Source organism: Falco biarmicus, chromosome 6, assembly GCF_023638135.1.
Source record: "Falco biarmicus isolate bFalBia1 chromosome 6, bFalBia1.pri, whole genome shotgun sequence".
Taxonomy (NCBI): Eukaryota; Metazoa; Chordata; class Aves; order Falconiformes; family Falconidae; genus Falco; species Falco biarmicus.
The window spans coordinates 26807582-26830482 of record NC_079293.1 but is presented as its reverse complement, the minus strand read 5'-3'; the positions used below and the strand labels follow the sequence as shown (position 1 = coordinate 26830482).

Genomic DNA, 22901 nt, shown 5'->3' with positions numbered 1-22901 from the left:
ACCCAGACCAGGATGGGCCCCCCTACAGATGTACAAATCCTAGCAGTAACAAGAAAGACTCACATTTTACTTCCCAAACTGTTCTAGCTCACAGGCTCTATGGTGAGACCTACAAGAAAACATAAATATGCATTGTTATACACTAGCTTTGGATCTACAAGAAATGTTGCAAGCAGGAACTGTAATGAAAATTTCTGTCCTGGAGTCTTCTAGAAGAGGCTCAGAAAAGCATGATTTTCCTTGAAAGTGGTAGGAAGTCTGATTCCTTCCCTTTCTTTCCCATAGAAGTCATCTTACAGTGGCACGATGGAGTCCCAGCACTCAAAATGTTTCAGTTCTGCAAATCTGCACTGAAAAACCTTTTAAAGATAAATATAATTTTTCAAAAATGGTTGAATAATGTTATTAATGGTGCACTGGGTGGTACATAGGTGCACAACTAGCATGGAAGAATCCACTGGATAAATATGGATAATGCTGTTGTGCTCCCTAGTTGCTAGGAAAGCAAAACTTTAGAACAATGATATATTGTTTATGTAAATAATGTATTTTTATTTATTTAAATGAAGAGATTGCTTTCTCCATTGTGGCTAGTTGGCAGTTCTAGTCAAACAGTGTCTTCCCTGGGAAAAGCAAATTACTGACATGAACTTGTAACATAAATGAGGTTAAAGAAGGAGTCATTATCAAGTCACCTGTGAGGACTAGAAATGGTCCAAGGACAACCAGGGAAGTCATGCAACAGCAGATGTAGTTTTTAGCGTTTGATAAGTGTATTACTTCTTGCTCCACTCCCAGCTGGAAATGATCTCTTCCCTGCTGCATCTGCAGCACCATAAATGGGGGTTTGTCAAGGGCCTTGTAATTGCAGTGACTCATTCTTCCTTGGGATGCAAGAATCCAAAGGGTGTCACTGAAATCACCAAATAGAAAATTAAAACCCACATGCAATTAAGTTATGAAATGCATGTGAAACACACAATATAAATATAGACACAGATTAGGTGTGTTTGAAAGAAGTCCGCCATGGGCCTTTGGTGGTATATATGTGATCTCCAGCTCAGGAAGTATTTAAACAGATGACTCTTAGAATATGGGAAAAGATCATAGAATTATAGCATACCAGGTTGGAAGGCACCTCAAGGATCTTCTGGTCCAACATTTCTTGGCAAAAAGATGTTGGGAGGGGTTCCTTCTATGTCCTTTCCTTACTCTTCTCCAAACATCTGGCACTGGCCACTGGCACAAGCAGAACAGGAGAGAGTCTTTTGTCCTGACACTGTACTAACTTCTGTGTTCTTTTGGTCTTATCCCCAGAGCTTTGTCTTTACCGGAGGGCCCTTTACTAGTGTCCTTTAAAGTTTATTCTGCATGAAAACAGCTGTGTTCTATTTGCATGTATTTTATGTACCTACGCATTTCATGAGCCTTCAACTGAAGTAATTCCTGCCTGTGTCTCAGACAGCTGTTCATCTACAGTACAGGGCTGTGCACTTAGATATACTTCTAAAGCTATGGATTCATTCATTTTCAGGTTGTTTTTTCTCTTTTTCCACTTTGGTCAAATGAAAAACATTTTGAATGGTCCTACAGCTTCTTGTTATGCCTGTATCTCAAGCACAGTGAGCCCTCAAAGATCTCAAGAGGCTCCAGAACAGTGTTTTTCATATAATTAGCATATTTGCTCTTCAACATAATTTAATATTATACAGACATCAAAATGATAAAGGTCCTTGTGAAGAAACTGAGTACTTACTGTAAGTTAATTTCAAAACATATTCATGCTCTCTACACTGGTTTTAAATACAAAGACCTGTCTTGGACATAAAAAGCAATTCTTCCTATAATTTTACCTGAACTCTTTCTGTATCATCTGGTGGGAAAGACCTAAAATCTTGCAAGAAGATATTTTTAAATAATTAGCAAGGAGGACAGACATCACATGCCTATTATAAATGATCTCATAAGCATATTATAAAAGAGGTTGGAAGCACCACCAGCTTGGCTCAAGAAAGCTTGTAAACAAGGTTTTATCAAAGTAGTGAGAGGGGAAAAGGAAAAACGAAAGTAAGCTCTTTCTGTTTAGTTAGCAGGGAAGGGAAAAGTAACAGTGTATCAGGAAAACAGAAACAGAAGAACAAGAGGACACACAGGTCAGTGCGGGGCGCTGCCATCCTTTCAAGTGCTTTTGAAATGAAATGTGGCTGCAAGTCAATGACCTAAAAAAAAAAAAGTGAACAGAAATGTGGTAAATAAGCTTCAGTGTAGAAAAAAGGGAAGGTAATACATGCAGGAAAGAATAGCTGAAACCTTTAATAGCTGACAGTGAGCTCAGTAGTAGCACTAAGTTCTCAGGAAAGAGATCTGGGAGTCACTTTTACTACCCCTCTGAAATCAATGGCTCTGTGAGAGGCAGTAGCAAAAAGAGACAACAAAAAGCTTGGTTATCATCCAGAAAGGTACTGAGAACAAGGCAGATGGCATTATTTGCTGTTCTGTGAAACTTTGGTGCGTGCAGCCATAGCTTGGCTAGTGGTACCGTTCAGCTCTCCACATCTTGGCAGGACCTTATGGAATTAAAGACACTATCCCCGTATCTAAATGATCAGGGGGATGAAGCAGTTGCCTCAGAAGAGGTGGGGGCTCTCATTTCTGACATGAAAAAGCTGAAGGGGGGAAATCTGAGTGAGCTTTACAAAATCATGACGGTGATAAATAAGCTGAATGTTGAACTGTTATTCACCAAAGTCAGTAGTATTACTGGAAGGGGCACTTGTTGAAACAAGTAGGATATGAATTTAAAACTTATAAAAGAAAACTGGTTTATGCAACAGATGCATTGATGGAATTTAAGACCACAGGGGCTTGTGGAGGTAGACTGTACCGTAGAGTCAAAAGGGGATTTAAACAGAGGTTTAACAAGGGTCCATAAATAGGTGTTAAAAGGAAGAGATGAGGATGTGCTGTCTAACATTCTAATTCAGTGACTGGATGCTGGATGAACACAAGGGCTAGGAGCAGGCACCATGGATAAGCCAGGCTTATGCACAGCATGTCATTCTACCAGACATAATATTGGGCAAGAAGAGTCACTACTCTGACTCAGTAGTGCATATTATTATGTTTCTAAAATTACCATCTATTTGTTTCTTGTATAATGAACCATGTTTCACTTTGTGTCTTTTGGCACCCATACCCAGCTGCCATAGCCATGTGTTTGAGTGATGTGGAACAACACAGGAGTTCTCAGGTATGAAAAAGGGCATGTTTCACCTTAAAATAAAGTCAGTTTTGGTACCAGCTGCTGAGACTGTATTGAAGAGCCTCCAGAGCTGTATTCCCAGTTCCTGCTGTGGCTCAGCCTTCCAGCAGCTTCCTCAGCATGGGTAGTTCCCAACTAGTACAGCTATCTTTAGCTAACTGGTACTGTCTACCAGCTGCTCCCCTCTCCCTGCAGATACACCAAGCAAAAGATATTTGTGCAGCTTGTTTGAGCTGACCAGAGGAAGACATCAAGTGTCTGAGGGATTTCTTATAGAGTGTGCTTGCTTGCAGAGTATATTCTTTCAGAAGATGCACCAGAAGTTTAACTTTAGATTAACTGAGAGTTTTCCAACTATTGAAAAGGAGAAATAAGATTCTGCAGAGGTGCAGATTCTCCTTCATTTCAGGTTACAAATTTTGAAAACTCAAAATCCACATTTTGGGCAACATTACTCGTAGCAGCTGACATGGGACTAAGTGTGCGTTGCAGCTATTTGCAGTGCTTCTGGTTCCTGCCCCTGAGCCGATGAAAGCTGAAATTGGCCATCACAAAGTTATGGAAACACTGCAGGCTTGGGAAAGTCTGTTGTACTTCCAAAATTATTTGAGTCCGTTGGTCTTGTTATAAAGCTATTGAGTAACGGAATAATGGGAATAAGTTACCGATGTGTCCCGACAGCTCGGTGCTACTTGGGCACTGCAACACAGAAAACCAGTTCAGTGTGGTTTATGCCTTGCTTATCTCTTTGGCCGAGTCCGAAGCAGCGGAGTGTATTTGTGTTGCCTTTTTTTTTTTTATTATTTATTTTGGAGAACGCCAGGATTTAGCCGTGGGAGGGGCTGGCAGACCGAATCCTGGGGCTAAGACCTTAGCTTTCACTTTCTTTTCCAGCCCGTCCTTGCACGGAGCCATTTCCCGCGGGGACCGCGCCCGTTCACCCCAGCGCCGCTGCGGCGGGGCGGGGGTGCCGCAGAAAGCCCTCCCCGCCCGGAGCGGCCCCTGCCTGCCGGGCCTTCGCCGGTAGCCAGGCTCTCTCCCTGCCGGCGGGGCTGGTTTCGTTTCCCTCCGGCTCCTCCTCCCGGCTACGGCAGCGATGCTGCGGCGCTGCGCCCCGCTCCCGCCTGTCCCGCAGCCCCTGCGCCGCATCCTGCCGTCCGCCGCCCCCGCCGTCCGGCAGCGCCTGCGGGAGGTGAGCGCCCGCCGGGGCCGCCCGCAGCGCTGCGGGAGCGGGGTCCGCGCCCCGGCGCCTCCAGCTGCGGGGCCGTGCGGCGGGCGGGTGTGAAGGGTCACATCTCTTTGCAGTGCGCGGCGCGGATCCCGGAGGCTGGAGCGCTGCTCGACCTGCTGGAGAAATGCCCGGAGCGCCAGCAGAAGGGAGGTTTTCCCGTCGTAGTCTTTGAGGGGCTGGATGCCACAGGTAAGGGCAGTGTGTGGTTGAAGAAACACGGATGAGAAATTGTTGGAAAGAGCGAGCGCTAGGGCTTTCAGCCAGGCGTAAGGCTTAAAAAGTCAAAAAATCCTGGAAACCTGTGACAGATTTGAAGGAATTAGGAATTAGAAATACCAGTCTGTCTTCTCTTGTAAGAGATCAAACAGTCTGTGCTAATTTTCATTCAGTGGATGAATTCTTTATCTACATAAATGAAAGAATACACAGAGTGCTGGAAATTACATTTCTTGTGCAGGTGATGAAATACGCTTTTACCGGAGAGTTTTCAAATAAATGAACTGAAGTAGTGGTAGACTGGGAAACTGGAAGCAGTTTGGCTCAGGGAGAAGTGTTAGCTGCCTCTGGATAGCTTTGTTTTCTGACTTATAAGTTAAGGATAAATTAAAATCCCCTCTAAAAAGAAAGTACTGGCGGACAGCATGGTGACATCCACATGAACTGTGACCTAGAAAAATATTGTAGATGCATATATAGGGAAATTGTCTTGCACTTAATGCATTTAAGGCAGCGAAGACCTAAAGCTGGCAAGAGTGAGGGGTGGAAGGTGTTGAGAATAGGAAGTGGAGTAGGTCCTGCAACAATTCCTGCAACTAAACTCAGAATAATTTCCCGCTGAAAACATTATCGCAAGATACTCTGGTTACATAGGTGTCAGAACATGTGCTCTGAGTGAATGGATAGGAGCAGTTTTCAGTTTTTAAAACTCAGCTGTACCTGTGCATAATGTAACAAATATTTCCTTATGTAAATGAAATGCAGGCAAAACCACCGTAACCCAGTCAGTTAAGGACACCCTGAATGGCATCCTGCTAAGGTCCCCACCAGATTGCATCAGCCAGTGGAGGACAGTGTTTGATGATGAGCCAGAGTCCATTAAAAGAGCATTTTATGCTGCGGGCAACTACATTCTTGCTTCAGAAATAGCAAAAGCATCCACTCAAGCACCTGTGATCATAGACAGGTTTGTATATTTAAGAAGTCCTCTTATATCAGTGCCATCGTATAGTTGTTCGGTGTTACAAGCAGCAGTTACCAATCATAGTCTCTGGGTTTCCTCTTCTTTTCTTTTTTCTTTTCTTTTTTCTTTTCTTTTCGTTTTTCTTTTCCTCTCCTCTCCTCTCCTCTCCTCTCCTCTCCTCTCCTCTCCTCTCCTCTCCTCTCCTTTTTTCTTTTCTTTTTTTTTGGAAGCGCTACTTTGCATATAGTCAGATAAATATTAAATCTTCTAGAGAGAAATACTTCTAAATAACAGTAAGATGGGGGACTTCCATCTGTGTGATACTCATAACTGGCTTTAAGACACATGGAAAGTCTTACGTCTTCTGTTAGGAATAAGTGGAGGCATGGACTGTGCAGCCCAAGACAAACTAGGGCTCTGTGACCTGCAGAGAATGAGGGCTGCTGATGCCCTATCTCTAAGAGGCATCTGAGGTATGAATGGATTAGAAGGACTGAGTTTTAGGTAGACTTACTCCTTGACAATGTAAAGCCAGAAATATACTTCCCACTTTTTTGGCTTTGTTTATGTCGTTTCTTGTTTTCACCAGCCGTGTAGGCAGCTTTCAGTATTACTCTTGCTAAAGTAAGTTTAGATGCACTTTGAAATCTCTGGCTTATTTCAGTACATGTACTTTAACCTCCTGCACAGCACACACACACGGAAGCTGTGTGTGTGAGTGCTAGTTTCAACCAGCCACAAAACCACTGAAATAAATAAAATACAGTGCCTCAGAGTGGTGGGAATGCTAAATGCAAGTGGAATGCATAACCGTTAGCAAAGTCTGTCTTCATTCACATGTGGTTGAAGACTGCATGTTCTCTACCAAATCTGTTGCATGAAGTAGGATAGGAACCACAAAAAAGGGACGAGAATATTGGATTTTGCCATATAATGTAACTCTTCTTTTGACCTCTCTCACTAGATGAGAAGACTTTTCTTTTGATAGGAATAATTGGAACACTCTTTGCATAATGTGTAGCTTCTGCCATATGTTTTAGTTAATATTTCACAGTAATGCTGAGTACTGTGTTGCATATTACCGCTCTGTTAAGAAATAATGGATGGCAGAGAACTGTTCTTTACATTTCCCTTCAAAATCACAGTGTCACCTACCTTGTCATTATTGCACTTGCCATTATAGTGACACCTGTCTTCTATGTTACTGAAGAATTAGTGTCCTCTTTAAAATTTTTCTCTCCATTTATATCTTCCTGACAGATACTGGCACAGCACAGCTGCCTACACAATTGCCACTGAAATAACTGGGGAAGTCCAGGGTCTTCCACCAGCTCATGATGAGGTATACCAGTGGCCTGAAGATCTGCTTAAACCTGATCTTGTTCTTCTCCTGACTGTTGATCCTGAAGAGCGAGTCCGGAGACTTCAGCGTCGGGGGCTGAAGAAAACAAAGGAGGAAGCTGAGCTGGAAACTAACAGTTTGTTTCGCCAAAGGTACACTTTAATGAGGAATAAGAGGATGGAGGCAATCTTGGCTCCTGTCTGATCAGTGGCAAATGTCCCACTCACATTGCTGAGACAAGGCTTTCCTACATCTAAGCTTTTGGGTTGGGGTTTGGGTTCTTTTTGGAAAGGATTCATGGCTGACAAGGAGAGTAAATTCTGTTAGTTCTGACTGAAAGTGTTTGAAAGCCGCAGGTGAAGAACTTCATTCTCCTGCAAAGGAGCTTTGAGTTAAAATACTTGTATTTTGCTATGTGCTACTTTTGTTGTAGCACCTTTGTGGCAGAAGTGGAGGAAGCAGGGCAATAAGCAGGATTGCAACCCTGGCCTTCAGGAAAGCTGACTTTGGCCTCTTCAGGGACCTACTTGGGGGAATCCCATGGATTAGGGCTCTGGAAGGTGAGGGTGTCCAAGAGAGCTGGCTAATATTCAAGCATCACTTCCTCCAAGCTCAGGATAGGTGCACCCTATCAGTAAATAATCAAACGAAAGGGACAGGAGGCCTGCATGAGTGGTTATCAGGAATAGTGGATTCACCAAGGGGAAATCATGCCTGGCCAACTTAATAGCCTTCTCTGATGGAGTGACTGGCTGGGTAGATGAGGGGAGAGCAGTGGATGTTGTCTACCTTGACTTCAGCGAGGCTTCTGACACTGTCTCCCATAACACCCTCATAGCCAAGCTCAGGCAGTGTGGGTGAGATGGGTGGACAGGGGGGTGGGCTGAGAACCGGCTGAGTGGCAGAGCTCAGGGGGTTGTGATCAACAGTGCAGAGTCCTGCTGGAGGCCTGTGGCTCATGGTGTTCCCAGGGGTCAGTACTGGGTCCAGTCCTGTCCAACTGATTCATCGGTGCCCTGGGTGAAGGGACGGAGTGTCCCCTCAGCACGTTTCCTGGTGACACAGCACTGGGAGGAGTGGCTGAGACCCCAGCAGGCTGCGCTGCCATTCAGCGAGACCTGGGCAGGCTGGGGAGCTGGGCGCAGAGGGACCTCATGGAGTTCAGCAAAGGCAAGTGGAGGGTCCTGCCCCTGGGCAGGAATAACCCCCCGCACCAGTACAGGCTGGGGCTGGCCTGCTGGGAGGCAGCTCTGCGGGGAAGGGCCTGGCAGTGCTGGTGGGCAGCAAGGTGCCCATGGGCCAGCAGTGTGCCCTGGTGGCCAAGGCCAATGGGACCCTGGGGTGCATTAGGAGGAGCACGGCCAGCAGGTCGAGGGAGGTCATTGTCCCCTCTGCTCTGCCCCGGTGAGGCTGCATCTGGGGTGCTGTGTCCAGTGCTGGGCTCCCCAGTTCAGGAGAGACGGGGAACTACTGGATAGGGTCCGGTGGAGGGCTAGAAAGGTGATGAAGGTCTGGAGCATCTCCTTTGTGAGGGAAGGCTGAGAGAGCTGGGCCTGTTTAGCCTGGAGAAGACCGAGAGGGGATCTTATCAATGCCTGCAGATATCTTAAGGGCAGGTGTCAAGAGGATGGGGCCGGGCTCTTTTCAGTGCTGCCCAGCAACAGGACAAGGGGCAACGGGCACAAACTGCAACACAGGGAGTTCCACCTGAATATGAGGAAGAACCTTTCCTGTGAGGGTGCCAGAGCCCTGGCACAGGCTGCCCAGAGAGGCTGTGGGGTCTCCTTCTCTGGAGACATTCAAAATCTGCCTGGACATGACTCTGCAACATGCTGTGGGTAAACCTGCTTTAGCAGGGGGTTGGACTAGATGATCTCCAGAGGTGCCTTCCAGCCCTGACCATTCTGTGATTCTGTGTTTCTTTCTTATTGAGGTCATGAAGAAGAGAGACCTACAAATTCCAGAACTGGGAGGCAAGAAGTTGAAACACTTAAATTCCCTGGAAAATTATGGAATTAAGATCCAGATTAAGAGAATAAAATTTAGATGTCCTCTTGTAGATATCTTTAGTTGTGCTAAGTGTGTCAGGTCCCGATATAGTCAGTACATTCAATGGAACCTTCCAGCAGCTTGGAGTTCAGTGATCTAAGTATAACTATCTAGAGCCATTTGATATGATCTCAGACATCTGCGTAAGGCTGGCAGAAGTGATGCAGAACCTGTGGACACTTTCTGGATCAGCAACTGGAAGCTGAATGAGATAGTCCTGAGCATCTCTAGCAGTACTAGATAAATTTGCTTAAGCAACTGAATTGCACCCTAGGCATCCTACGTCAGGGTGTGTTGAATTGCTGTCTAGGCCCCACCAAATGTATCGATTAGATCATCATTGTCTACAGCGGAAACTTAAATACCTAGTGCTCATGTAGATACCTCAGTATAGACACCTGAATGTCAGTGTCCGTATCTACAAATTGCAAAACTGACATCTACCTCTAGGGTTTTAACATTTCTGGTGATCATATACCTTAAAAATATCCATTACTTAATTCTGACAGAAACGCTGTGTGGACACAGGGTTCATATAGTGGGACCTGCAGAGAGATGGGTGGGCTAGGGAGGATGCTGCTATTTAAGAATCTTTTATGTTCCAGTTCTGTTACTTCTTATTTCTGTCAGAAAGCCTTTGGTTATTTCTACTTGTTAATTATGTCAACCTGGATGTGAGAACATCCAGAATCTTGCTTTGTTTGTCTTATGAATCGCAGCCTGAACGTTTGGCATTAGTAATTGTGGGAACATAGAAAATTATATTCACATCCTCATTCATCCTTGCATGCTAAATGCAGGAAGTTCTGAATTGTGAGAAGGCTTATAGTCTGAGTGAGGAGGTTTTCATCCTGTATTTCATCCCAATGTTCATCCGGTTAACAAAGTTGATCAGAGGAAAGGGCTGGACTATGTGCCAACTCTGTAATCCAGTAACTCAAAGCTCAGATCAGTCAGTGAGCACACCTACACAATGCCATGCCATATAGTTCAGAGACACCTTAGTGGGCTTTGAATAAATTAATTCAGGTGTTAGAAGCAGGCTGTCCATTGTACTGCTATACCAGACTGTATCCAGTGCTAAGCTGTAAAGAAAAAAATACTTCAGTGCCATGCCATGTGGATATGGATAGAGTTCTGGGAATCAATGTCAAGGAAACGATGTGCTTTGAGGTTTGCATTTTAATAGTTAACAAACGGATTTTTGCTTTTTGCAGTAGCTTTCATTCTTAGCATACTAGATTTTTTTCCCTTTGTCTCTGCAGTGCAAACACTTTCTTCCGAGACTGATGGCTAATGCCATTTCATATCCCTGCCATTTGAAGTTTTATTTCTCTTGTTTTGTTTTTAAATAGAGTTGAAGAGTCCTACAGAAGGATGGTGAATCCTGCATGCCAAGAGGTTGATGCCAGTGCCTCCAAGGAAGAGGTTCTCAAGACAGTACTACAACTAATTAGTAAACACTGTGCTTTGTGAAAGCAATTTCTTTGTTATAACAGTTAAAATACACTTTTTAGTGCACTTAAATATTGCCTCTCTGGTTTTGGTACCTGAAAATGCACTGTGATGTATTTTGTCCCACAGAATAATCTTTCTTCTGTCAACAGTAATCTGTGCAGGTTATCTGTTTCTCTGTTGTTTACTGTACTTTTCTGTATAAGGGGAAAATACCACTCACATCTATTACTGAGAAGTGTAGGTTCGTATTTAAGAGTGCTGATAATATATATACAGTGAGTGGCATCAAACACTATTGATTGCACACACGCAGTATGTATTCATAGTCCATGCTCTTCTTTAAGCCAAGGCTACTTAGGAAGACTAACAGAACAGCAAGGGTTCATATTTTGGGTTCATTGCTTAAAAGACCTAGAGCTCTAAATATATCCATGCAGATTCAGAAACTTAGGCTGCTTCTTGGTAGCTAACTGTTTTTCTGCAGCTTTGGAGTGTGATCATTGGGTAAGACTAGGAGGTTAGCCCGTGACACAGTGCTGTCCTGTGGCCGTCAGTCTCTGTCGTGCAGTCCCGAGCATGGTTAGCCCATGCAGCATCCCTGCTTACCTGCAGCCAGCCCATTCTGGAGGCCAGGCATTTGCTAGCACAGAAGGTGGCTGCTCTCTGTCAGTCATCCTCAGGGCACTGTACGTGCCAAAGCCTGTTTCTTTTATTACTACCCCAGCAAATTTAGTAATTTGATAATTTACTGATTTACTAGTACAGACCTAGCTTTAGGATGTGATCCTGAGAAGATCCTGATGCTAAAGTTCTCAGAGCATCTGGGGTATTAGACTGGTAAAGTACACATGCAGAAACTTAATTTCAGGCTTCTCAATAGTTCTGTTAAAGTCAGTAAACCCAGCCCTTACTGAACAATAAAAGCAATTAGTAAATTTCAGGTGTTTCTTGAAGTACAAAACAATACTCTTATTGGCCCAAATTAAGCTGTGTGTACTTTTTAATTATTAAAAAAGTCTCCGAGTGTTTTAGATGAGAGAATTTTATGAGAAATGCTATTTTATTTGATAGAACTCACCACAGTATTTCAAGCACCTTTGTTTCCTCATTTTTAGTCTCATTTGCTTTCTTTTTTTTGGTTTAGAGGAGAATAGATACTTAAATAAAACGGTATTCTGTTGCTTAAACATAGACATCCACAGTCCGTTAGTCTCCCTAAGGTATCTGAGATGTCTGTGAGGGGCTGCCAGATATGACACGAGACATTTGGTTGAGCTGTTGATCTGCAGAGTGGCAGCTGGAGGCCTGCAGGGATACCATATGGTGCCTAAAATGGCGCTATTCACCCATTTAAGCAGTGAGAGGGTTAGAAAGCAGCAGCGCAGCCTCTTTGAGCTGTGCCTGTGTTAGCAGGTGGCCTGGAACAAGTAGGGCAGACCTGCAGCACAGAGGAGCTGGTGCAGAGGACCCAGTGTGTACCCTCCACGTTATTTCAGAGGTTTGTTTCAGACCAGCTCTAATCAGGTCACATTGACTGGTCTTGTGTTAGCGGCTGTAGTGCAATGAGTGTGCTCCTACACCAGATCTTTTGTTTTAGCCTTGTCTGGATGGGGTCCTGTTTGCAGACACCAGGACTGTTCTACAAGGTGAAGCAAAGCATGGTGAGGAGGGGTAGTCAGGACGATCACTTCAAAATTGTGTTCCTGATGCAAGCTGAAATGCTAATGTGGATGTATGATGCAGATGTAATGTAAAAGCAACGTGTCTCTCTTGGAAGGGTTTCCTCAGAGCCAAAACAGACTTTGGGTCTGGTTTCTTCTGTTTCCTGATTGAGGGCTAACCTCGAACATGCTACAGATGCTTTTGGTCCATGTTCCCAGGTTGTCTGCAGGGGGTAACCACAGGGTGGGAGCAGGGAAGAGTGGATTTTGGTGCACAATTGGCCCCGTCCTGCAGTAGCATGGGGTGTAGCCGTGGTGCTTACCCAGTGTTGGGAGCAGTAAGTGCTGCTGTCAGCCTGAGAGATGAGGAAACCTCTTGAATACCAAATTTCAGCAGTGAAATGTAAGGCTGGTGTTCAGTCATTCCCCTCCCAAAAATAAAAGTTTGCAAGACAAAGACTAATTCCCTGAAGTCACATGCTATAAGGTGACATGAAGACTCTTTCAGAAGACATGAAATACCTATCTCCACTACAGGTACAGTTTCATAGCCAGGATTTTTACCATTATTTTCTGTAGAGGTAACATGCAATTTTATTACAGGATCATAGAATTGTTTGGTTTGGAAGGGACCTTAAAGATCGTGTACTTTCAACCCCGCTGCCATGGGCACGGACACCTCCTGCTAGACCAGGTTGCTCAAAGCCCCATCCAGCCTGGCCTTGAACCTTTCCAGGGATGGGGCACCCACAGCTTCCCTGGGCAACCTGTTCTTTTACATACAAAGTGATGTTTTATCAAGTAGGAGTTCACTGTGCTGAGTGCCTGGAACTAATGCATGGTGTCTAGAGAGGCCAGTTCTTCACCAGGTTTTCTTTACTGTTCAGTGTTTTGTGTCTTTTCCCCATAGCATTACAGCTTCTACAAATTTGCCTAAAAATGTGCATGCTGCCTCCACTATCGATTCCTTACAGTTTCAGAGTCTGGAGAGCCAGGACACTCCATGAGACTCTGATGGAAGGAAAAATGTCTCTCTTCAAGCTCTGGATAAACAAAGACCCCAAAGAGTTTTTATTTTTATTTCCCTATTTATTTTTTTTTTTTTAAGGAATGAGTAATTGTTATTTGTCTGTTAAAATTCATTAGTTTTTTTAGCCCCAGTTCCTCTATTTTCTTAATTTAAATATTTGAAGAAACACATAAGACTGAATTGTTGCTGCAGGGGGCTGCACTGACTTTGATCTTTTAAATGGAAAGCTATGTTCAATACAATTAAATCAGCTCTTTTGTAAAGACAAAGATCATCACCCTCTGGCTTAATTTAGCTAAACAGATGTAGGATTTATGTAAATATACAGTCATTGTAATGGGAAACAAAAGCTAGAATACCCTGCCATTAGTGTAAAAATGCATTCTGTGTTACCAGCTGGTCAGTCATGACCTTTTATTCAGCCATAGAGACAGTGCATGTCATGTACTGCAAAGCAGGGGAAATGACAAAAAATGTTATGTCCGCAAACTCATTGCTTATGAAAAGAGCCAGCCAGTAAAAGCCCCATTTTAAGCACACGGCAGGTACAGAATGAGTTCTAGTGGGGCAATTTACTTTTTCTGCTGCTCTTCCCCTCTCCCTGGGGCCAGCTGTACAGGTAAAAGTTTAGTGCAGTCTGCATATTTGCTTGGGCTGTCAGTTTTCTTTCGCAAAAGATGCTGTAGTCAAGCAGGCACATCTTTTCTTGAGAGGACGGAAGACACAGCTTCTGTAGAGGACATATACGACTTCCCAGAGCTGTAAGTCTCTTGGGCTGGTTACTCTGAGGCTTTTGTTGGGATATGAACACTTTTGTAGAGGATCATATCCAAATAAGCTTTCCTTGACTCTTGTGGTATTGGTGAGACTGGCATGAGGTTGGAGTGGTAAGTAACGACACGGTGCTAAGGAGTCTCACCTGCTGATGCAAACAGGTTTCCGTACGTTGACACACAGAAGATACTGTGCTGCTGTTGTCTCTGAGGTTTGTTCTGTATCCAGCTGCATGTACTCCTTGTTCCCAGCCTGTAAGCTTTCGGGTTGAATGCTCCAGTCCATGACTGCAGCTCCCAGAAACTTTCCTTCAGACACCCCTGATACCCATCTTATCCCTCAAAAAAAAAAATTCCTCAAACATCTTCAGACTATTTTTAGTTTTCACTCCAAAATGGGATGCAATTCTTCTGTGTCAGGTTGGCAAAAATGGCTCTGTGCCAGTATTTTACTTCGAGTTTTCTCACTCTACAACAGTATTTTCCTGGAGCTGGTTACTTGGGTGTGTCTGTTCTCAAATGACATCCTCAATAATGTAGTTCATGTATTATTTTTGTGTACTACGTATGTGTATTGCCCAAACAGTATGAGTTTTTCTCTGCTTTTCCATTTTCCATATGATATTTGTTTGATAAATGGAATATAGGCTATTTTAGTGAAGGGAAAGCACTTAAGTTAGCTTTTATTCAGCAGTTCCAAGCTTCTGAACTGCCGTTGGGTTTAACTGTGGTATTTGGGATCAGAAGCCTTTAACTGGGTCTGACTCTGCTTCCTGGTAGCAGCACTGCTGCTCAGTTGAGCAGGATTCCCATATGACTCCTGTAACACAGCAAAGAGTTCAGCTCTAGAGTTCATCTACTTTACAATTACAGCTGCCTCCCTCGGAGGATGCATCATCTGTGCAACAAACTGCTCTCAAGGTACTGTAAAAAGCCTTTCCTTTTTCTGTGTGGGAGTTTCACAGAGCAGACAGCTAGGAAATGATCTGAATGTGCATAGGAAATGAAGACTTACTTATCTGCAGCTGCAATTCAAAGGAAGCACCTATATGTAGCATTGCCAGCAATAACCCGAAATAGATTCACTTTCTCAAAGCATTTGATCTTAGGAAAAAAATTGCTTGGCATTTTATGAAGTTTTTCTTATAAATCTGAATCTGTTGGGACAAAACCTGTTGCTCACATAAGTCTCTAGAGACACTGGATTTAGGGTGTTTTTTGGGGATGATTTTGCATTATTCAGAAGGGATAGGGGTTGCTACCCTCATCTTGTTCTCCAAAGAAGTTCTTTGGGCAGTTTTTTTTCAGGGTAAAACAAAAGTGCAGCTACAGGACTGACATGGAGAAGGGGAACAGGATGGTATGCAGCCACTTGTACACATGAGCTCATGGGCCACAACAGTCCCCGATGTCCACCTGACCACAGAGCCCTGGGACACTGCCTATGCCTCAGAAATCTGATCAAACAACATTGCAGGTGGCTGCAGAAAGCTCCTTGAGGAGGGCAAAGGGAAACAGGGGAAGTTTTCCAACACAAGGGAAACAGCCTGGGAGCTGCTCTGAGTTTGCAGCCCACCAGCCACAAAGGAGATCTGAGTCAGAAGGGAATCAGTGAGGGCTGTGCTCAGCCCATGCCATAATGAAGAATGAGATGGGAAAAATAGGGAATATTCAAAAAGGTAGGTTCAAAGGACCACACATTTCCCTCCTAGAAGGTCATGCCACAAAAAGTACAGTAAATATTCCATACAAAATCAGCAATGGAAAAAAATGAAGAAAATGCAAAGGGTGGAGCACATGTGTTTCAAAACCTCATAATCTGTGATAGAATCACACTGATGCAAGATTGCAAGATTGCAAGGATGCGAGGATGCTGGACTGGATGCACACTATCCTGAACTGTGCATGTTAGTATGTGTGCATGTGTGTATGTGTGCACATTGTGTGCTGGGGGAATACGTAGGGAATTAAATCTTTCTCTGAATACATAGCTTAGTTATATGACAGAAATTATTTTTCAGATGCCTCCTACCTGTAAGTTTCATGTACAACTGTGGGTCAGTGGATCCCAGAAGTTCACCTGGGCTGCCTGTATAGCTCACCAGTGGGCAGAAATGGCACATGCATAACCTGATCCATGCAAGGGACACTCCGATGGGTGCAATGCTGCACATATGTTGTTTTGCTTCCCTAGGTCTGAATGCCATTTAGGACACTTCTGAAACCACTGCATCTGTTATTCAGTCTGCACCATGTTCCCTTAGTAGAGCATGCCTTTTCCCACATAAGACAGACAAGGGTGTTGATTTCCTAATCTTTTCCCCACAGGGATGAAAGAGCAAGAACACTTTTATTTCTGAAGCAATGTTAGCCTGACTCTTACCAGAGAAAAGAGACAAGAGATTGAAACGTTGAAAGAAGAGTAAGGTTCTGACCTGTGCTTATGTCTTCTTGGAATGTATTTTGTCAATCTGTTGTACAAAGGAAGAACATTTCTGTCCCTGTGCTTTCAAGGTCAGTGGGTGAGCCCTGGCCAGTCTTTTCACTGGAGGGTACCACCAAGGTGAGGTTGCACTCCTGGGCAGACCTGAGTAATGCATCCAATAGGGAGGAGGGTTTAGTATGGACCTTCTGCTCAGTCTTTCCACTTTGGTACTTGTGGAGACCTTTAAGCTATGCGTAATTGATGTAACAAGTTCCTTGATTGAAGTCTATACTCTGGATGTAAAATGCAGGTACCTCAATCATTCTTCTGACTTCATGTTTGGCAGGCAGATAGCAAAAAAATGATGTATTGATCAATTTTTAGAAAACATCAGCAATAGGGATGGGAGAAATGTTTTGGACATAATTAAACTCTTAAATCAAACCTAGCAGCCCAACAAACTTCTCAAGAAGCTTCTGAAGCTCAACTTCTCTCATACATACACCTCTCCCTGCCTTCACCCAGGACTATAAATGCTGAAGCAATGAGAAATCCTGCTCTCAGAGGGGTCTGTATCAATAAAACCACAGCAGACTTGAAAGCTTTGGGGGGAGGCTTGTTCTCACCATTGTTTCACCTCTCTGAGGGTTTGTTTTTGTTTTGTTCTCTTCCTCAACAGCTGTACTTATGAAGAGAGAAAGGAATATATTGTAGATGTTGTTGTTTGTATACTGCAGGAAAAATTGTAGAGGTAAGCCATTTTAGGATTTCCCTTTGCCAGGTTAAGGAGCAGAAAATAGCAGCAGAATTGGAGGTATTGAAATAAGAGGGGGTGAAGAGATGACCAATGAGAAGGAGAAGAAAGATTTCCGTAATCAAACTCTTTGTTCTAGTTTCTAGAGAAACAGCTTTTTAGTAAATATCAAACCTTGCTTTACCTTGGTTTACAGTGTTGGGGAGAAAATAGGCAGAAACATACTAGCACACTGCAGGAAAAAAAGCAAATCATGTGGTGATTTAGCCAGTGGTATAGCCAGTTGGGACAGGGAAAGCCCTGAATCCAGTGCCAGTAAATCGAGCACAGCTGGGGCATCTTCTGGTTTGCTTCTGTGTCCTGGGTTTGGCACTGTGTTAAAGTTGTGCACAGCCTGTGGAGCCGGGGTAAGTCACTGGAGTCTGGATCTGGGTCTGAACTTGAGAGGTCGTGGCTGCTTCAGCTGGGGATTTTGGGTTACGTCCATTAAGGATTATCACTCTGAGCTCTGATATTCTTTCTCAGTGTGGAATTAACAGGATCCACATGGTGGATTTGGAATCTAATATTCAGATGTGGAGAGCCCTGGGCGCTAAGCCCCCAGTCTTTAACAGGAGCTGTGCACATGCTGGGGCTCAGGTTATCAGGTCCTGCGTGTTGGTCAGTGGTGAGAAAGCATCTTACCCTGTTTCAGGCAGTGGAAGAGGTTTACAGCCCCAAGATATACTTGTTTTCAAGTGCTTCAGTAAAAAGAATCAAATATTTGAAGCAACGGAGTTTTATGGGAAATATTTAAAGGCACTTCAAAAGACCTCCCTGTCCTTAGAATCTGGTCGATAGTGTATAAGGGCATGGAAGGAACAGCATTTCTTTTAGACAAATAGGTTTTATTCCTTTTGACAAATGTTTTCTTCTCTAAGGGCTGTCTTCCCATCCCAGACAGAAGCAGGGATCTAGGATTGCATGCTTTTTCCATCACCGGCTGTCTGCCTGCATACGTGACCTATTGATGTCCCTGGTGATCTGTGCAGAGACTTGTACAGAAAGGAGTGCTGCCTCTTGACGTTAAGATTCATTTTGACCTCCAGAAAAAGGATTTTTGGTGAGAATTCGGGGAGTGAATTTTGCCTGAGGCAGGCTCCTGTACCATGAAATCTTCCCCTTGCTGGGCCATGGGATCCCAAAGGGAGATGCAGGGAGCTGGGTTCCCCTCCACAAAGTCTGGGAGGAGGAGGGGAGGGAGGACAGAGCCCCAGCGACCCAAGGGAGGTGACTGTGGGCTTTGGCAGGTTCCCTTGCAGATCAACAGACCCTGGGACTTTATTTGCAGGGTGGCCAACATCTGACAAAACAATCTGCTGGAAGCCTCATTGAAGGAACCTTGCAGACTTTCCTGCTGCTTGCCCAGATTTCCCCACAGAGGGAGCAGATCTGGCACGGGTAATGGGAGCAGTCTGATTTCAAAACGCACCGTGCCATAAATTCCATCAAAGGAAGAAGCACCGCGGATCAGATGGCAGGCTCCAACCCACCCGCCCCACTCCGTTTGCCTGCCTAAATCTGTTGGGATGCCAGTTCTTTTTCTTTTACTTTCTTTTACTCCTATTAATTCAGTATATCAAGCCTGCTTGTGCATAAAGGGAAATCTGCAGCACATTAGATTAACACTGTCTCTTCCGAAGTTGTTTGCAGTTCTGAAAGCCATCCTTCACAGTCGGTGTATAAATAATATCGAGCCACGAGAGGGAGCGAGAGTACTAAATAAGGCAGTTTGGGATTTAAGAGGGGGTTATACTTCTGGATAAGCACAGTCAGCTTTACAGTGATAAAGACACATAAAACATGAAGAGTTGGAAGAATGAGAGGTAGCGTGGGGTGGTGGCTCAGAAGGTAAGTGGTTGTATTAAAAAGTGGGAAACCAAACAATTGTTTAAAGCCATTTTGATACATGTGTTAGGTGTCGGGGTTTTTTTTCGATTCTTGATTTCTTTTTATAGAGAACACTGCCTGAGCTGCCGAATGGCATAGAGATGTAGCTGTTACAAGTACCTTTATACCATCTGTCTAAGAGAAAGGGAAAAGTGGAGTATTAAATAAAGTGATTAATCTGACCTTCAGCTGCACGGAATTTAAACATAATATCTTTACAACAGCACTGCTGAAGCAAGGTTTGCCTTTTCTGTCACTGCTCGCTTGTGTGGCTGTGAGCAAATCACCCAAACCCAGATCCTCAGGGCTAATTAGGTAACTAATACTCAGAAAAATTGCAGAACTGAAGTACCTAAATAATACTGTAGTCCTATTTCCCCTATGCCTCATTTGCTCTATATGTCTGAAGTGAATGTGTTATAACTTCTTCCCCGCACAGAGAAACTAAGTATGCTCAATACACTAAAGAGTGTAATAAGGTTATATGTTGCAGTTACCTGGGGCTCAGAGGCTTGGATTGTTACAACTAGCATAAAATAACTGGATCATTTTTTTTTTTAATGATGCTATTTTTTGTTTCAGTGCATCCTGGGCTGTTTTTCCATGCAGCCATGCAGAAGGCATGCTGCTGAGGCTACAAGCCAGGTACTCTGATTAAAAAGTCAAGATCCCCAGAGCTCTGCAGCAAGGCACGCACGACATTGATCTGGCTTCCTATTACATACCTGTCTTTTGAGTTTTATCAGTTTGCTTTATTGTAATGGGTTCGTTCAGGCTGCAATAATTAAGGGCGTGTCAGATTTTTCCATAATACAATCTTATTTTTCAATGAGCTTTAAAATTTCACTCTTGGCTGCAACTTGACATATGTAGTTGAGAACCTGCTGCTTTTAAAGCATTTTTGAATGCCTTGAAACATTCTTTGAACCAAATTGGGCCATTAAGAAAAAGGGGACTGCACTCCATAATACGCTGGTTCTAAAAACCTCTTTCAAGTCAGTAGGAATTCCTCCCCCTCCTTCTCCTGATATCTTTTTTCAGGCCACAAATAATGGCAGGATCTTATGAATTACTGGTGTTAAAGCTATTACAAAATTTCATTGTGGAGGTAACATATTAGCTCCACAGTTAAGGTTGTGTTGAGTTTTGATTTTAAAGCAGGGAAAAAAATTATTGTTGAAAAATTAGCTGTGGTGCCTCAAAAATTACATGTACTGTGTAAGTCCATACCTCTTCTAAACAGTGTAAGTAGTGGTATTTATGGTGAAAGCTGCCTGAAACTTGTCCTTTTAAAACTTCATTTTTAATTTCCCATTAGGTTCACTTTGACAATCTTTCTGAGTCAAAATATCCCCTGTAGCATGCTTGTGTGAATGCTTTTGGAAAAGTGTTAGCAAAACATCCGGGAAAATCATCACAGAAATGGTGCACTGATTCCCCAGCGTGGCATGCAGGGAAAGACAAGCTACTTCACCCATTTTAGAAATTTTCAGCCACCATTTTATTGAAGCGCTCTAGCGCATCTCCATGATTTGCATCACATCTGAAACCTGAGTTGTATGCTACTCCTGACTAGGCGTCAGAAACATGCTTGTTGTGTTCACCAAAAAAAAAAAAAAAAAAAAAGCAAAAGCTATCAACATCTGGCCAAATCATAAGCCTCTGCAGCCTTTCAACTCTCTGCAGCTCAAAGGAGCTTGTTAAAGAGACCTGATGCTCCCGTCTGTGAGCACGGGCTGGGGCTGAGCAGAGCTCTTCCCACAGCCTCATCACCCACATCCAGCGTCGGTCCTCAGGCAATCGGGCACAACGGCACAGGGCTGCTTCTGCCTGCCCTTCTGGCTCGCTGCTGGGGCTGCTGGGCGGTTAGAAGAAGAGCCCCATGACAGCAGGCTAAGGATCAAAAAACATTGGGATGAGCCAAAAGCAAGGAGCAACATACTCGAATGTGCACAAGGAGGAGCACTCCCCATGCAGAAGCAAGGGACAGAGCTCATTGTGTTTTGAGGCTCAAGCTGCTGGTGAATGAGACAGGATTCAATTCAGCAAAATGTTTTCTGCTGTATCCCCACCTTGTACACTACATGAGATAGACAGCATTCAGGAGATGGATCAAGATGGGGATTTAGTGAAGCCTCATTAAAAAGGACCTTCATCTCACTATAAAAATAGGAAGCAGTGAAGGGCTTGCAGCCACGGGATGGCTGCACAGGTTGTTAAAGCAGCGAGTGATACCTGCTCCTGCCCTCTGACTGTGAAGCCCTACACGATCCTCGGTGGGGGATAACAATTTTCTCCCCAGCCCCTCCAAAGAAACAATCTGCCAATAGATCCAATGTGGGGCCGATTTTTTTCAAGTAGATGTCAGATTTGGAGCAATCTGCCTGGACAATGTTCGGTTCCCAAAGCTGTCCCCTGAGGAGCCATCTCCTTCCTGCAACACACAGCTTGTCCCCTGCCAGTGGCCTCCATCCTTCGCTTGGTGCAGGCAGATGGGCCAGGGCTGGGGCAGGTCCAGCCGAGCCCCAGGGCTCTTGCAGGGTCAGGTTACTCTACATCGCAGGGCAAGAGGCATAAATCACTTTTTCTTTTTTTTCTTTTTTTTTTTTTTTTTTTTAACAGGTGGTAACTGAGTGTGTGTGTTCCTCATTGTAGTGCCTACCAGGGGACATCTGGCGTCTAGTCTGCAGCAACACTGAGCTTTCAGGGTGACAACCGGAGTCAGTGGGAAATATGCTTGGAGTAAATAAAGCATCCTACAATAAATAAACTCCTGTAAAACAACATTGACAAAAAAAAAATCGCGTTTGGAATTTCAAATCAAGATTTAACAAATGAGGAGAAGGTTTTGATGTTAATATTTGTGCCTTTTTCCTCATCCATATCAGGTGAAGGGTGAGAACTATTCATGTCATAAGGATACTATCAGGACAAATCCATTTGCATACTATCCTGATGGAGCCATAGACAAATTTATCACGGAATTAGTAACTTCTTTCCCATGACTGAAGATTTCTGCAGGGATATTCCACTGAAGTGTTACTTTGAAAAAAGACAATAAAAGTAGAACTTTCTCAATATTTTTCAGCACAAAAGATACACATTTTTTTATTACAAATGAAAAAAGTAAAGGTTTTAATTTGTTCAGAAATGGCAACTTGGCTTTACCCAGGATTTTCTTCCTCAGACTTAATAAAAAAAAAAAAGTTTTTACTTCAATTTGGATGGAGACAGTTTGAAATGTCGGAGGCCCTGTCTAATTGGAAAAAAACCAAACCAAACCAAACCAAACCAAACAACCGAATAATTCTCTAAGAGATCTACTATTTTTAGAAAGATCTAAGAGCTCTTTTTTTCAATGGCTACCTTCAGATGACTTCAGTGGTGCTAGAATTTTGTTCTTTGATCTTGGAAATGCATCCATGGCATCAAAGTGTGTGAGGTCCTTAGTAACAGCATTTCTGCTTTCAGATTTGCATAAATCCAGGAAAGAGGGTAGCATTAGAGCTCAGTGTCAGAGATTAACAAGGTACCATGTTTAAGCTAAGTGTGATTATTGCTGACCAAAATGGATAAAGGAATACATGTGAATAAATCAAAGGAATATAAATATTAATAGTGATAAAAATAATAATAAAGCATAATTATGACAGCTTCTGAGGGGTGAGAATCTGTGACTCTACCTAAGATGAAAATCAGGATTAAATCAAATAAATTAAAATGGTGTGGATGACAAGGGCATCAGACCCAGGTTTTTCCAGACAGGCAAGAAACAGATTGTAGCAGGTTTCATTTCAGACAGTACTC

General features: G+C 43.6%; 1 protein-coding gene and 1 long non-coding RNA gene across 6 annotated transcripts; both read left to right on the top strand.

Moving 5' to 3' along the window:
• The first annotated feature begins 4165 nt into the window (after positions 1 to 4165).
• Positions 4166 to 10591, top strand: CMPK2 (cytidine/uridine monophosphate kinase 2). The gene is made up of 5 exons (XM_056344484.1): positions 4166 to 4454; positions 4568 to 4682; positions 5475 to 5676; positions 6934 to 7167; positions 10420 to 10591. The coding sequence occupies exons 1-5, from the start codon at positions 4359 to 4361 to the stop codon at positions 10538 to 10540; spliced, it is 768 nt and encodes a 255-aa protein (XP_056200459.1). The 5' UTR covers positions 4166 to 4358; the 3' UTR covers positions 10541 to 10591.
• Positions 10592 to 14312: 3721 nt separating this feature from the next.
• On the top strand, positions 14313 to 20604 carry LOC130151785 (uncharacterized). Of its 5 annotated transcripts, none has more exons than XR_008822714.1 (4): positions 14313 to 14907; positions 16315 to 17162; positions 18086 to 18267; positions 18496 to 20604. It is a non-coding gene; the product is annotated as an uncharacterized LOC130151785 (long non-coding RNA). The 5 variants fall into 5 exon arrangements; XR_008822715.1 differs by having other exon boundaries at positions 14313 to 16408; positions 17091 to 17162; XR_008822713.1 differs by having other exon boundaries at positions 14313 to 16500; positions 17091 to 17162.
• The last annotated feature ends 2297 nt before the right edge of the window (positions 20605 to 22901 follow it).

Coding starts and splice junctions, on each gene's coding strand:
- CMPK2 (XM_056344484.1), top strand. CDS start 4,359: ATGCTGCGGCGCTGCGCCCCGCTCCCGCCTGTCCCGCAGCCCCTGCGC. Junction 5,677..6,933: donor GCACCTGTGATCATAGACAG/GTTTGTATATTT, acceptor TCTTCCTGACAG/ATACTGGCACAGCACAGCTG. Junction 7,168..10,419: donor AACAGTTTGTTTCGCCAAAG/GTACACTTTAAT, acceptor GTTTTTAAATAG/AGTTGAAGAGTCCTACAGAA.